The sequence below is a fragment of the Psittacula echo genome (genome assembly GCF_963264785.1).
Source record: "Psittacula echo genome assembly, chromosome: 12".
NCBI classification, from domain to species: Eukaryota; Metazoa; Chordata; class Aves; order Psittaciformes; family Psittacidae; genus Psittacula; species Psittacula echo.
In genome coordinates, this window is record NC_137747.1 from 9,956,827 (window position 1) to 9,971,160 (window position 14,334).

The 14,334-nt window shown below is 61.2% G+C and overlaps 3 protein-coding genes across 4 annotated transcripts; 2 read left to right on the forward strand and 1 right to left on the reverse strand.

Annotated features, from left to right (window-relative positions):
* Positions 1–7,308: 7,308 nt before the first annotated feature.
* DNTTIP1 (deoxynucleotidyltransferase terminal interacting protein 1) lies at positions 7,309–11,672 on the forward strand. Of its 2 annotated transcripts, XM_080628162.1 has the most exons (13): positions 7,309–7,445; positions 7,524–7,594; positions 7,677–7,773; positions 7,855–7,953; positions 8,300–8,368; positions 8,649–8,705; positions 8,876–8,937; positions 9,305–9,350; positions 9,808–9,866; positions 10,046–10,106; positions 10,451–10,522; positions 10,774–10,829; positions 11,128–11,672. In XM_080628162.1, exons 1-13 carry the CDS (start codon positions 7,368–7,370, stop codon positions 11,264–11,266), a joined length of 966 nt encoding a protein of 321 aa, XP_080484288.1. In that variant the 5' UTR covers positions 7,309–7,367; the 3' UTR covers positions 11,267–11,672. The 2 variants fall into 2 exon arrangements, with proteins under 2 accessions (XP_080484288.1, XP_080484289.1); XM_080628163.1 differs by lacking the exon at positions 10,451–10,522.
* Positions 11,673–11,679: 7 nt separating this feature from the next.
* On the forward strand, positions 11,680–12,810 carry UBE2C (ubiquitin conjugating enzyme E2 C). Its single transcript, XM_080628164.1, has 6 exons — positions 11,680–11,882; positions 11,962–11,989; positions 12,086–12,172; positions 12,252–12,456; positions 12,538–12,597; positions 12,712–12,810. Exons 1-6 carry the CDS (start codon positions 11,794–11,796, stop codon positions 12,768–12,770), a joined length of 528 nt encoding a protein of 175 aa, XP_080484290.1. The 5' UTR covers positions 11,680–11,793; the 3' UTR covers positions 12,771–12,810.
* Positions 12,811–13,158: 348 nt separating this feature from the next.
* On the reverse strand, positions 13,159–13,872 carry LOC308226308 (regulator of G-protein signaling 9-binding protein-like; the record flags this gene model as incomplete). Its single annotated transcript, XM_080627936.1, has 2 exons — positions 13,159–13,568; positions 13,680–13,872. 2 exons carry the CDS (start codon positions 13,870–13,872, stop codon positions 13,159–13,161), a joined length of 603 nt encoding a protein of 200 aa, XP_080484062.1.
* Between the last annotated feature and the right edge of the window lie 462 nt (positions 13,873–14,334).

The window sequence follows — 14,334 nt, forward strand, 5'->3', positions numbered from 1 at the left end:
ACATGGCACAATATGGCACACAGCACACATGGCACAGCACGGCACACATGGCAAACATGACACAGCATGGCACACATGGCAAACATGACACAGCCCTCCCAGGGCTGCACAGAGCAGCAGCACCTTTGTGCCTCCTGCCTGGCTCGTCCAGCAGCATCATGCAGGTGGGGGGGGGATCACGCTTGGCCGGAGCGTGCTGGGCGCTGGGCACGGACCAGGTCACTGGGACCAGCCTCCAGCCCCAAGAGGATTTAAAGCTGTGCCCAAGCCCCGGCGCTGCCCTGCACCATGCGGCTGCTGCTGCTGCTCCTGCTGCTGGGGCTCTGCTGCCTCTGGGCCCGGCTCGTGTCCACCGGTGAGCACAGGGCGGGCATGGGCAGCCGGTGCTGCAGGAGGGTGCAGCCGTGGCTGGAGCCCAGCTTCCTAAGCAGGGTCAATGGCTGCACCCCAGTGTGCTCCGAAGACAGGGCTTGGGACACGAATGCTTTGGTCTCTCCCCAGGACTCACCTAACCCCTGCGTGGACCTGGACCAAGGATCCAGCCTGTGCGGCCACCAGACAGACACAGACGGACAGACAGCGGCCATGGAGGGACCCACCAGCTACTGGATAAGGGCCTGTTCCCCCGGTCCCACCTCCACCCCTCACCCTCAGCTCCCTGCAGAGTACGGGGGTCTCAGTGCCCCCCACCCCAGTAAACCCATTCTGCAATGACCGCTGGCTGGCTCCTGCTGCATCAGGCTCCTGGTGAGCCCCCGTGGCCACCCTGGGAGCTTCGGGCCCTGTGGGAGGGACTGGGTCCAACGGGGGCTGTCACCGTGGCAGCACATCCCTGGGGATGGGACTGTCCCCAGCTGCAGGAGCCCGTTTGGCCCCTGGCAGAGCTCTGCCATGGCAGCTGCTGCCAGAGGATGCTGGGGGTTGGCCGTGGGGCAGCTCACCCCAAGGAGCCCCTGGGGAGCTGGGTAGGGTCTCCTGGCCCAGAGATGTTCTGTTGGTCCTGGCAGGGCTTGTCAGGGCCATTCCTGTGGCTCTCTCACAGGGGACCAAGTCATGTTGCTGTGCAAAGGGCCCTGCCAAGCCCACACCAGGCAGAAGCAGGCGCAAGAGCTCCTCATGCATGGGACAAGGCTGGGGCAGCCTTGACGGGCTGGCCATGCCAAGCACTGATCAGGGATAGCTTGTCACGCCAAGCCGGTGGCTCAGTGTGGGGTTTATTAGGAAAGAGGACCTGACCAAACACGGCTGGTGCTTGAGGCCAGCCCTGGCAGAGTGCGGCAGAGCAGGAGCCCCAGGGCAGCCATCCCTGCGCCCACCCACCACAGGCTCTGCTTGCTTCCTCACACACCTGGTGGCATCGATCACCAAGTGTCATCGCCATAACCACCACCATCATCATCGTCATCATCTTCATCGCCATCACCATCTCCATAGCCTTCATCATCACCACCATCATCACCATTGTCATCACTGTTGCCATCGTCATTGTCATTGCCATCACTGTTGCCATCATCGTCATCACCATTATCATCACCATTGTTGTTGCCATCATCATTGCCATCATCTCCATCATCATCGCCATTATCATCTCCAGCATCATCTCCATCATCATTGCCATCATCATCTCCATCATCATCACCATCGTCGCCATCCTCGTTGCCATCATCATTGTCACCATTATCATCACCATGCTCATTTTTACCCATATCATCATCATCGTCATCTTTGTCATCATCCTCCTCACTCTCACCCTGATCAGACTCAGGTTTCTCTCCTGCCTCAGGCTTCCCCTCACTCTCTGGCTTCTCCCCAGCCTCCGGCTTCCCCCCAGCCTCCGGCTTCCCTCCAGCTTCTGGCTTCTCACCAATCTCCGGCTTCTCCCCCTGTACAGGTTTATCCCCAGTGTCCGGCTTCTCCCCAGCCCCTGGCTTCCCTCCAGCCCCTGGCTTTGCTACGACCTCTGGCTTCTCCTGAGTCTCAGTCTTCCCCCCACATGCTGGCTTCTTCCCTGAACTGGGTTTCTTCCCTTTGTCCGGCTTCCCAGCCGGTGCAGGCTTGTTGCCATCCGGCGCCGGCTTGTTCTCAGCCATTGCAGGCTTGTTCCCATCCAGCGCGGGCTTGTTCCCAGCCATTGCGGGCTTGTTCCCTGCTGCAGGCACTCGCCCAGGCTCTGGCTTCTTCCCCCGTGCAGGCGTTGTAGCAGCCACGGGCAGGCGCTGGTCTTTATACACCCACTCCGCACACGACTCCCAGGTCCCGTCACGGGCGGCATTCCCGGGCAGCGGAGCGGGCACCGCGCTGGGCCGTTCCTCGGGCAAAAGGCTCTTCCCCACCAGAGCGTCTCCAGGACATTCTGGCTGCAGCCGCGGGTCCAGGGCTCCTCCGGGGCGCCCTGGAACGGAGCAGAGAGCAGCAGCGTCACCCCGTGCGCTGCCCTCTCACCTGCAGCTCCCGGCCATCGCACCCAAAGCTCCAACCCCCCCGGTTCCATCCCGTGCACCCCGAATCCCACCCGCAGACAGGCACCACGCACGGAGTGGATGCAGGGCTTGAGGAGCTGGGCAGAATGTGGAGAGGAGAAGCAAGAAAGTGAGTGTGTGACTGCAGTAGCTGCTTAACAAAACCAATCCAAATACAGTAGGTGCTGTTTAACCAGGGCAGGAATGCAGGAACTGGGAGCACTCAGGTCTATGAGCTCCCATGGAGCAGCAGCACAGCCCATGGCTCCCCACAGCAGTGCCGTCTCCTTGGCATTGCTCTGGGACAGGGAGCGGGATCAGCGTGGTCGCTGGCAGAAGGTGGATTATGCCACAGGGCTTAGAACCAGCCTGTAGCTGAGACCAAAAGAAACTCGGGTTTCCAGAGGAGCACTGGAAAGTGATGACATTTCTGCTGACACATTTAGATCAGTGCATGATGGCCCCAGCATCCTGTTACAGAGCAGCAGCAAACTGGGCTCCCACTGCACAGGAGCTGGTGCTGCTTCAGAGTTTGAGCTCGGCTGGCAACGTGGGCGGGAGCATTCGGAAAGAAGAGGTTCTGCAAAATGCCCTCAAAATCACTTCATGGCTCATTCAACAGGAGTGCTGTTTTCACTGCGTTGAAACGTGGCCGGTTTACCCAAGAAAAAAATAATATTAGAAGGAAAACTATTCTTCCTTGGTAATTTCCCCTCTCCAGAGTGGCACCTCCCCTGGGCTGGTGCTTCCAGAGGGCTCATAATGGGAAATGCCCTGAACAGCCCCCAAGCCAAGCACTGGGGCAGCTGCCAGCAGGATCATCAGGGTCCAGCCGGTCCCAGTCCCGGTGCAGCACCTGGGGCTCTGCCTGGGCTACATCAGCACCAGTCCCTGCACCAGCCACTGCTTCAACCAAACCTCCTCTCGCGCATCCCTGTGCCTGTGTGCCGGTTCCGCAACCCTCTGCATCCTGGCAGGAGTTTTGTTGAACTCAAAGTTCGCACAATTGAAGCCATGGCTAAACCTGAGCAGGGCTCCAGCTCCTCACAGGAAGCTTTCAAAACACAGGGATTGAAGCAGACATTTAAACACATCACCGTCAATGCTGATCTGGTGGAGGATGTCCATGCTCATTGCAGGGGGTTGGAGCAATGATCCCCCCTTCCAACCCAAACCATCCCGTGATTCTGTGAACACACAGAAAACACCCTCAGTCCCGGCGAGGCCGGGTGCTCCCAGCCCGCCCGTACTTGCCTGCGGTGGGTGCTGCCTGCAGCTCTGCCCCCAGCCCCAGGAGCGCCAGCAGGAGGACGCCTCTCGCTCTCATGCTGCCGGAGCCAGTGGTGCCGGCACGGAGCCGGCGGCGATTTAAAGTTCCTCCGGGCGGGCTGGGAATGGGAGGAAGCAGCTCCCAGGTGACCTGCGGGAACCTCCCACAGTTTGCTGTAATTCTGTTTTCTGGAGAGCCACTCTAGTGCCTTTCTCCACCCCTAACCGAAGCCGTATGCCGCAGGGAGGACAGCACGGGGCCAGGAGGAGGGAAGGGTCTGCTTCAATGAGATGGAGCTCTCTGGAGGGAAAAGTCTCAGGATTTCAAGTCAAGAGCTCAGCCAAGGTGAAGAGAGCACAGGAATCTGCCTTCAAACCCCAGGTCCAAGCTGCTGGCCTTCATCAGAGACCCACCTTAAGAGTGAAAGACAAATTAAACACACTGCCACCTTTACTTCCCTTTCCTCTGCACCTGATTTCAGGGTAAAGACTTATTTAATATGCTTGAGATAACAGAGTAAGCAGTACCTTCAATAATGAGTGACAACCCATTTACATTGAGTTATTCTCAAGTCACACAGGAGTGGTGGAATCTGATTTTGTAATTTTTTTCCTTTCCTATTTAGTTATTTCTTCCTGAATTATACATAAGCCAAAGTGCAATCAGCATTACAGGAGCACTTTAGGACTAGCCTGGCCAGGAGACACCAGCACTAGGCAAGAATGGGTCAGACTTGCTGGATCAAAAGACAAAGTTTAAACCTGTAGCTGTGGGGCAACTGAAATCAACTGGTTTAAACTCAATGTTATTTCTACAGTTCTAAGCAGTGTCCACTGCTTGCTGCCAGCACGGGAGAGGTGAAGGTCCTGCTCAGAGCGCTTTCCATCAGTCACACCGAAGTGATGCAGCAGCAGTGCAAGGAGTGAGACTTGGGAGCAGGAAGGTGCACTGCTGCGTGCTGCCAAACCTGTGTGGGAAGAGAGCTCAGTGCAAGAAACACATTTTAAGAACAGGTTTAATCCTCTCGTGGCCATGACTCAGTTCGGTGCCATTTCCACATGAACCGCCCGTGTCTGCCGGAGACCCAGTGTTCCACCCTGTGGCTCTGGGCCTGACCTCCCAGCCCAGTGCTTATCATGTGCTGCTGGAGCAGGACATCCTCCAGAGCCTGCACTGGGGTGCTGGGCTGGGGTAGGTCATCGCTGAACTGATGCAGAGCTCACAGCATCCATGTAAATCCCACTTCCATGGACAGCAGGGTCTTGCTCAGGCCCCTGCATGTGCCCACCTGACTCCACAGACATGAAGCATCCTGAGGCTGACACAGACCGATGGGAAAAGGGCTCTCAGCATTCAGAACACTAGGTTTCTCTCCTGCTCCTGTTCCCTCTCCCAGCCACCTCAGCCCCCTGAAACCCAGGGTCCTCTCCTGTGCCCTTTCTGTGAGGGCTGGTGCACTTTTACAGCATTTGATGCTAACCAGTGATGTTAAAGGGTAAAGTTTACAGGATATGGTCCCATTCCTCCTTCCTAATACCCTGTGCTGCCTCTCACACTGCAGCCGTGTGGTGACCTGCAAGGGCAGAGCCAACACCGTCATGAGGAGCCAGTGAGATAACAAAGCTTTTGCACGAGTCTTGCTGCCAAAACAGGATGTGGGATTGGGCTCAACAGGTTTCTGCTGCCACCAGAACCTGCCTGCACTGAGGGACAGACGGGACTTGTCTGAAGCATCTCTGTGAATCAAGAAAGCATTCAGGAAGCCTCAGCTGTGAAGCAGCTGTTGGTGCACGGCAGACACCCGCAGGCTGGCGTGTTCTGCACACCCACCACACAAATCCATGGAAAAAGTACCATTAAACAATGGGAGACCCAAACAAGTCATCTCATTGGTTACGTCGTGGTGATCCCTGACATTGTTCTGATCTGCTCTTCAAAAGACATCCCCACCCCTTCCAGAACAGGGACTCTTTTAATAAGAATTTGTTGCAGGATTTAAGTCTCTGTGAAAGCTTTTCCAGAGATCTGATCCACGTCTCACTTGATTCAAACCAACAAGAAGATTTGTCTGCTCACAGTGGGTACAGAGAGCAACCAACAGTGTCCTCTCAGCAGCACATGTACCGAGCTGAGCCCTCTCTCCATCGAGCTTTGCTGGTTGAACAGAACCACTTCTCTCACCTCCCATGACTTTCCACAGCCGTAGTTATTTTCCCTCCCTCTGGACAATATCCTATCTTTGTTGCGAACAATTTGGAAGAACCAAAACAAGCACGAGATGAGCCCAGGGCTGGTGGTGATGGAGCTGATGATGACTCGACCGGCTCCACATCCGCAGGTCAGGTTTGTGTGTCAGCCTGGTCCCCTCCCGCGCTGACGCAGCCCCGGCCAGGGCAGCAGGAAGGGGACAAGGAGGGCAGGATCCTCCTCCATGCGTGGCCCAGCCTCTCCTCCCGCGCACGGCTCTGGTCTCCCGCGGGTGCTGCGCGCGGTCGCTGCTGACAGCAGCAATGGGAGGATCACACAGGTCACGCTGAGGGGATGCAGCCACAGGCTGCAGTGACGCAGGCTGAGAGACACCCACAGACCATCCTCTGGCAGCATCAGCACAGTGCCTGTGCCACAGACACTGGGCTGCAGTGTCCGCCAAAGCCAGTGGGGAAGGAGAAGCTGATTTCCCTCAGTGCAGCACAGTGAAGGGATTTCCCCTTGTACATGGGGCACACCAGGACCCCTCTGCTCGGCACCATCCTCTGTGCCAGTGGCTCTGGGTGCGGGGCCATGAGTGACCTCAATGCCTCAGGCTTTGGGAAATTCCATTTCTTTGGGTTATCTTCCCATCACTTTGGAAGGAACAAGGAAAAGCATTACCCGCACGTCAGCAAATGCTTTTTAACCTTACACTGCTCTCCAGCTGACACAATGGAAAAGTACAGGTCTAGAAAACGACAGACAAGTCATTTTGAATGTTCTGCACACACTGGACGAGGTGAGGAAATGCTGGAGTGTTTCCTCAGGTAATAGCAGGATTCCAGAGAGGTGAGGGGTTTGAGGACACAGACACAGAGCTGCTACAACTGGAACAGAAACGAGCCTGGGTTTCTGTTCTGGACATAGATAATACCACACCAGTGACCACACAGAGAGAGGCAGGAGGAGCTCGCCCGCTCCTGCCGCCACCACCCTTTGGGCAGGGTCAGAGCGTGACAGCTCCACCCGAGACCGGCCCCGCTCCCGACGGAGGCTTTAAGGATTCGGGTTCTGTGCGAGCTGACGGCCCGGGTGCCCTCCCCCGGGCAGCGGCGCTGCTGCAGAGCCGAGGGTTCCCTCAGTGCTGCGGGCTCGTACCTGAGCCTGAGCCCGCTCCCCGCGAGTGTGAGAGCGGAAGGGTTCACACAAGGCACGGGGGGACACCGGTGCTGGGGCACGAGGGGAGGGACGGGGATGCTGCGCTCAGGCCGGCGATAGCTCGGCCCCGGCCATGCCGCAGCCGGAGGGACGGACCCACGTGTCCCCGCAGCGCCCGGCGCCGTTGCCATGGCAGCGCATCACTTCCGGCGCGCGGGCTCGGCGGCGCGGGGCGGTGACGCGCGAGGGGCGCCGCGGTTCCGGTGGCGCGGTGCTGGGCCGGGGCCGCCATGGGCGCCGCCCGCGATGCGGAGCAGCAGCAGCCGGGGCCGGGCGAGGCGGGCGCGGACGGCGCCGAGGAGCAGCAGGTGAGCGCGGTGCGGCGGGGCCGCGCGGGCTGGGCCGGGCGGGGCGGGCGGGCCGCGGCTGACGCGTGTGTCCCGCAGAGCCCCTGGAACATCATGATCAAGCACCGGCAGGTGCAGCGGCGCGGCCGGCGCTCGCAGATGACCACCAGGTACGGGCGGACGCAGCCGGGGGATCGCGGTCGGACCAGGCTGCGGCCGGGCCGCGTCCCCCTCTGACCCCTCCGCCCTCAGCTTCACGGACCCGGCCGTGTCCATGGACCTGCTGCGCGCTGTTCTGCAGCCCAGCATCAACGAGGACATTCGCGGCGTCTTCAACAAGTACATGAAGGTGAAAGCCGCGGGACGGGCCCCGCAGCGGTCGTGGGTGCCCGTGCTGAGGCTGCTCAGGTGCTAACCTGCTCCTCTCCAGTTCTTCCAGAAGGCAGCAATCAACGTGCGCGATAACGTCGGGGAGGAGGTGGACCCGGAGCAGCTCATCCAAGAGACGTGTCGGAGCTGTCTGGAGCAGGTGAGCGAAGTGAGGGGCTCCACACCCTCTGCAGAGCCTGCACCTGGCTGCGATGTGTCCCTTTTAACAGCTGGGGGAACGTATGCAGCCCTCACACGGTGTAGAACCACAGACTGGTTTGACTTGAAAGGGACCTTAAAGATCATCCAGTTCCAACCCCTTGCCACAATGCCAGGTGCCCAGACTGTCAGGCTCAGATCGTGCTTTTGCATCTTGCTGCACTGTGCGGTGGCTCTCCAAAAGCAGAACAGTTACGGGGCTGTCAGGCAGATACATGAAAGAGGGGGCATCAGGCAGGTCCTCCTCTGGATCCAGAATCAGGTAACTTTTCTTCCTCTTCCTGCAGGCCAAACTGCTGTTCTCAGATGGGAAAAAGGTTGTTCCCAGGCTGCCTCATGAGCAGACAGTGCCAAAGGTAAAAGTTGTCATTGTTCCCAAAGGCCTGAATGACTTGTCAGAGCTGGGAGGAGGAGGAGGAGGGTTGAAATTGCTTACTCTTCTGCCTCATTCTGTCCAGGGATAGAGCTGGAGGGGGTGAGTCTGGGAGGGGGGGACCTCCAGGGCCCTGAAAATCGTGGCTGCTTCTCAGTGCTTGGTGCTTCTCACCAAGGTGGGGTGGGATCAGCCTTTCCCCACAAAGGGGGAGCGGCGGCTGGAGAAGGGCCCTGCTCATCCCACTGCTGCTCTGCTTCCAGCGAGCCCGACAGATGGACGAGGAGCTGAACCGCCGAGGGAGCCCGGTTCCCAAGAAGGTAGAGGTGTTTCTGCACGGGCAAAGGCAGCTCCTGTGCTGCCTCGGAGGAGCCTGTTCTGGCAGCGCTGCTGCTGGTGACAGAAGGAGCAGCTTCCCTGGGAGGGGGGGAGCAGCTGAGCGGGTTCTCAGCGCACAGAGCTGAGTCACTGGAGGATTTCTTCCACACAGAGAAAGGGGCGGCCTCCAGGACAGAGCCTCTTGAACGATCGCGGGGTCTCCGGCATGGCTGCGTGAGTACCAGAGCGCGTCCTGAGCTGCAGCCCTGGTTTGGGAGGGTGGGTGGGAAATGAGGATGCACAAATCGGGGGTGCAGAAAGGCTGTGGTCTGCTTCCCCTCCCGCAGGAAGGAGAGGTGCAGGAGGTGCACAGGAGGAGGGAGGTGGGTTGAGGAAGTGGCGTTAAACAGGCCTGGAGGGGTGGAAAGGTCCAGATGGACTGTTTGGAGTGAGCAGCTTGAGGGTGGAGTGGGGTCATGGCAGCCAGGGAGAGAACATGCAGCAAAGATGAGGGTCTGGAGCAGGGACTGAGCCCTAGCTCCGGTGGGGGCTGTGCTGGTCCCACAGGGACTCGTTCTCACTGCATTTTCCTTCCCCTCAGGTGGAAGCTGAAAGTCTCTGAGCCTGTGAGAAGGGATGGACCAAAGGTATTGGCTGGCCAACACTGCTGGGCTCACCCTCTCCTCCCCTTTGCTCCCACCAGCAGAGCCCTGCTGCTGCAGGAGCAGAGGACAGCACTGAGCTGTGCTCTGCCCCGACGGGCCCCTGTGGCACAGAGAGAAGCAAGAAGAGGAGTGAAGTGCCTGGAGGCCTTTGCTTGCCTCCCTCAGGGTAGCCTTTAGCTCTGTGGTGTGGGGCTGCTGTTAGGAGACCTGGGGAGAGCAGGAGCAGCCAGCAGGATCCCACAAGGGTTTCCCACCAGGGAAACAGCTTAAATCAGCCCAGGGGGATTGTAACTTCCCTCCTCTGCAAGAGTCTGGAGGTCTATGTCCAGCTCCCAGGCTGGGGCCTGTTTGAGGTACCCCATCAGAGAGCTGAGCTCGTGGAGCATGGGCCAGCACCAGCCTCATTTCTAATGTTGCCCCTTTTCCAATTGCTCTGTAGTGGGATCCATCCCGACTGACTGAAACCACAACCTTTGTGCTGGGATCTCGAGCAAACAAGTAAGGAGCGGCCCTGTCGATGGAGGGTGGTGTCTCCAAGGCAGGAGCCCATAAGACCCTCCCGTCACTTCGCTTCCTGGCCTCGAAAGCAGCAGGAAGGGCCTGGGGAGGAGAGAGGTGTCCCTGTGCCGCCGCGACCACCCTCGTGCACTGTGACACCTCTCCTGCTCCTCTTCCAGGGCTCTCGGGATGGGAGGAACAAGAGGGCGGCTCTACATCAAGCATCCCCACCTCTTTAAGGTCAGATGCCGCAGCAGAACACTTCCTTCTTCGGGACTTGCTTGGAATCAGTTTCCGGTGGGAGTGGGGAGCCTGTGCTTTGGATCGCTTGTGTTCCTGCCCCACCATGCCCCTGTTTTCTGTCCTGAAGCACATTCCCGCAGTCTGGCCGGGGCACTGGACGCCAGTTGAGGGCTTAGCGCAGCTTCCGCGGCGGTGGGTCTGCCTGGAGCCGTGCCCTGTGGCTGGAGGAGCCGGAGCCCTTGCAGGGAGCATTGGAGCGGGTGCAGCATCCCAGCAGGAGGGGGTTCAGAGCAGGAGGGTCTGTTCCTGTGTTCAGCCAGGTCCTTGCTGCTCTATTGCAGTATGCAGCCGACCCGCAGGATAAGCACTGGCTGGCAGAGCAACAGCACATGAGGGCCACGGGGGGCAAGATGGTGAGTACAGCCAGGCTCCGGGCTCCTGCAGCCGTCGGGGACCGCACAGAGACCCACCGCAGGGCCAGGACAGCAGCTCTGCCAGGACGCCAGGGCAGAGCATGCGGAGCAGAGGCGCTCTCGGGGGTCTAGCTACAGTCCTTTGGGATCTGGGTGCCCAGGAGGGCGGGTCATGCCATCTGGGGATGGGAGACATGGCACTGCCCTCGCCATGTGTAGCAACCCTGAGATGTCTTCCCATTGTGCCACAGGCCTACCTCCTCCTTGAAGAGGACATCCGGGATTTGGCTGCCAGCGATGATTACCGGTGAGGAATGACACGGATGTGGCTATGCTGCAGGGCTGGGGGCTGCTGCCCTGGGGACCCCAACACTGTGGGGAGACTGTCCTGGGGGTCCATGCCCCATGCTGCATGGAGTGCTCGGTGCTGGGGTTTTGGGCTTAGTGGTGGCTGGGAGTCCATGGTGGGTGCTTTGGGTCCAGGCTCAATGCTGGCTGGGGTCTGGGCTTGGTGCTGGGGGTCCAGGCTCAGTGCTGGGTGCCAAGGTTCTTGGTTGATGCTGGAGTCCATGCTGGGGGCCCCCATCTCCCCCCACCTCTCACAGGGATTCGGTGGACCTGCGGCTGGAGGAGCTGAAGCCGTTCGTGCCACCAGCCTGGATGACCGAGAAGATGCAAAAGCACATGGAGACGCTGCGCCGCGGGGCGGAAGCGCCGCCTCCCGAGAGCCCCCCCGAGCCCTGAGCCCGGCTCCCTGGACCCCAATAAAAGCCGCTTCGCACTCGCTTCCGCCTCCGGGGAAAGGGGGGTCGGGCCCTTTAAGAGCCGCCCGGGACCGCGGCTCCGCGCTCGCGGGGCGGTGGCTGATCAGCAGCCGCTCGCCGTTACCGTGGCATCGCATCCCCGGCGAGCGCCGATTGGCCAGGTCGAACTGGGCTGCGCGCTGATTGGCAGAGGGGACGCACGGTGCGTACATTCAAAAGGGGCGCGGGAGCGGGGCGGGACCGAACGTGGTGATCGCGGAGAGTAGCGTCCAGCGAAGGGCCGCGCACCGGGACTCGCCGGAGAGGCCTTGCACCGGGAATCGCCAAGAACTCGTGCACCGGGGACCCCTGCACCAAGACACCCGCACGGGGACCCTGCCGCAGCGGGTCCGGGTCCTGCGCAGCCGCGGGAGAGAGGAGCGGAAGGGGGCCCGGTGCGGAGCCGCCCGGGAGCTGGACCAGCGTCCAGCGCCCGCGAACCGGGGGGCAGCGGGGGCCGGAGCCGCCATGGCCTCGCAGAACGCGGATCCCGCCGCCGTGCCCCGCAAAGCGGCTGAGGCGGGGGCCACGGCGGCCCGCGGCGCGGTGGGGAAGAGGTGAGGAGACGGGGCTGGGCGGGGGCCGGGGCTGGGCGGCTCCGCCGGGCCGGGACGGTAACGTGTGCTTCCCTCGCAGGCTGCAGCAGGAGCTGATGGCGCTCATGGTGAGTGGGGGCCCGGCGCAGGGAGGGGGTATCGGTGTCACGGGGCCGAGCCGGGGTGTGGAGTTCCCGATCGGCTCTGACGTGCTGTCCCCCCAGATGTCCGGTGACAAAGGCATCTCCGCCTTCCCCGAGTCCGACAACCTCTTCAAGTGGATCGGGACCATCCACGGCGCCGCGGGCACAGTGAGCAACTGGGACCTGACACAGTGGGACCCCGAGCTCCTCCTAAGTCTGTGCCCCTCTGACTCTCTTCTGCCCGCAGGCCTACGAGGAGCTGCGGTACAAGCTGTCACTGGAGTTCCCCAGCGGGTACCCCTACACCGCGCCCACGGTGCGGTTTCTGACCCCCTGCTACCACCCCAACGTTGACACCCAGGGCAACATCTGCCTCGACATCCTCAAGGACAAGTGGTCGGCGCTCTACGATGTCCGCACCATCCTGCTTTCCATCCAGAGCCTGCTGGCAGGTGGGTTCCACGCTGCCGGGGGGGGGGCCGGGGCTCAGGTATCCGGGTTGTCCCCCCCACTGACCCCGCTGCTGTCCCCAGAGCCAAACATCGAGAGCCCCCTGAACACACACGCTGCTGAGCTCTGGAAGAACCAAACCGGTGAGTGCCTGGGGCAGAACACTGTCCAGCTCTCTGTACCCCTGGGGTGCGCAGTGGTGCAGCCCCCGACCCCTTTGCGGCCACCCCTCAGCCCCGCACTGCTCCTCTCCTCAGCCTACAAGAAGTACGTGCGGGAGACTTATGCGAAGCAGACCCACAGCCAGGACAACTGACCGGCACCACCACGTCCCACCCCTGCCCAGCCGCTGCCCCGGCTTCTGTATCATAGGCTATTATTAAATTAATTTTGCAGTCTGAGCCACGGTTAATGTATAAATAAAAGCATGTTTGTAACTGTCCTCCTGGGGGCTCTGTTGCAGCCTGGAACCCCTGAGTCTTGCCAGTCCTTCTGCATTTGTGGGCAGGAATGGAGGGACACTGCTCCTTGTGGGATGAGAGGTGCCTTATTGACCCTTGAAGGGCCTGAAGCTGGTCCCCTTCCCTCAGCAGGGTGGGGGCATCCCTTGCCCTGGCTGGGGGGTAGACAAGGTCCCATCCCCTGCTCTGTGACACCGGAGGGTGCAAGTGGGGTGCCGGTCCTGCCTCCTTCCCTGCACTCACTCAGAGCACCCTGCAGCAGGGCCCAGCGGGAGGTCCACCCTGACTTGACACGGCCGTGGTGGTGCCCGTCCCCGCCGACTGCGTGGCCTCCACCGTCCACAGCGGGATGTTGGCTCTGCTCTCCATCTCTGCCAGCGTGGCCCTCACCTGCTCAATCTCCTCCTCCAGGCATGGGGCAGCCAGGGGCTGCAGAGGGGCCCCCCCTCGCCGGTTCCCCAGCCCGGTGCGCAGAGGGGCTGTGCCGTCCCCCTGCAGGGAGAAGAGCTGGCAGAGGTGGTGGGCTCTGCACAGGTCCTGCAGGAACAGCTCCAGCACGGACAGGAAGAGCACCCAGAGCCGCTCCAGCTCCCGGCGCTCCTCGGGGCTCCCTGGTGCCTGCCGCAGCCCCGCCAGCAGAGCGCACCGCAGCCCTGCGGGATGAGGGCGCTGAGCCGGGGTGACCCTGGACTCCTCCACCGGCACCGGTGTGGGTGCAGGGGGGGCACCGCAGCCGTTGCGCGGTGCAGCGGCCCCCTCCTTACCAGAACTGAGCTCGCGGGCCTCCGCACTCATCCTGCGCCGCTCCTCCCGCAGCCGGGGGCCGTCGGCGCTGCCCCCCAACTGCAGCACCAGCTGCCGGTGCCCGGCCGTGGCCTTGCAGAGCGTGGCCTGGGCTGCAGCACACGTTCCCGCTGCTCCCCGTGTGCGGCACGCGTCCGCTCTCCTCAGTGCCATCGTGTGCCGTGAGGCTGTGGCTGTGTCCAGCCCTTCCACGGTGGTCCCTGGCTCTGGGCTGCGTCCCCCTGTCCCACCAGCTGCACGGTGCTGCTCTCGCTGTCCCCACATAGCCTGGGTGCTCCCTCGTCCCCTGCTACTTCTCCTGGCTACAGAGGCTGTGTGGAGCTGCAGCGGGAGCCAGGGAGGAGCATATCCCTGGGGAGCAGCAATGCATGCCGGGCGGGCACGGGATGTTCCAGCACAGCAGCTCCAGGGTTGACTTGACCCTGTGGGGAGGGGGCAGCTGCTCCCCCCACCCCGACCCAGGTCCTCTGCACCCTCCTAGGTGGAGTACAGGGTTCCTGGTGTAGCACTGGTGCTGGAAGCTCCCCAGATCCCCCCGATGGGCAGGAGCAGCCCCAGGGCCCCCGGTGCTGCCGCATGAACCGGCTGCTCTGCATGGAAAGTCTGAGCTCAACA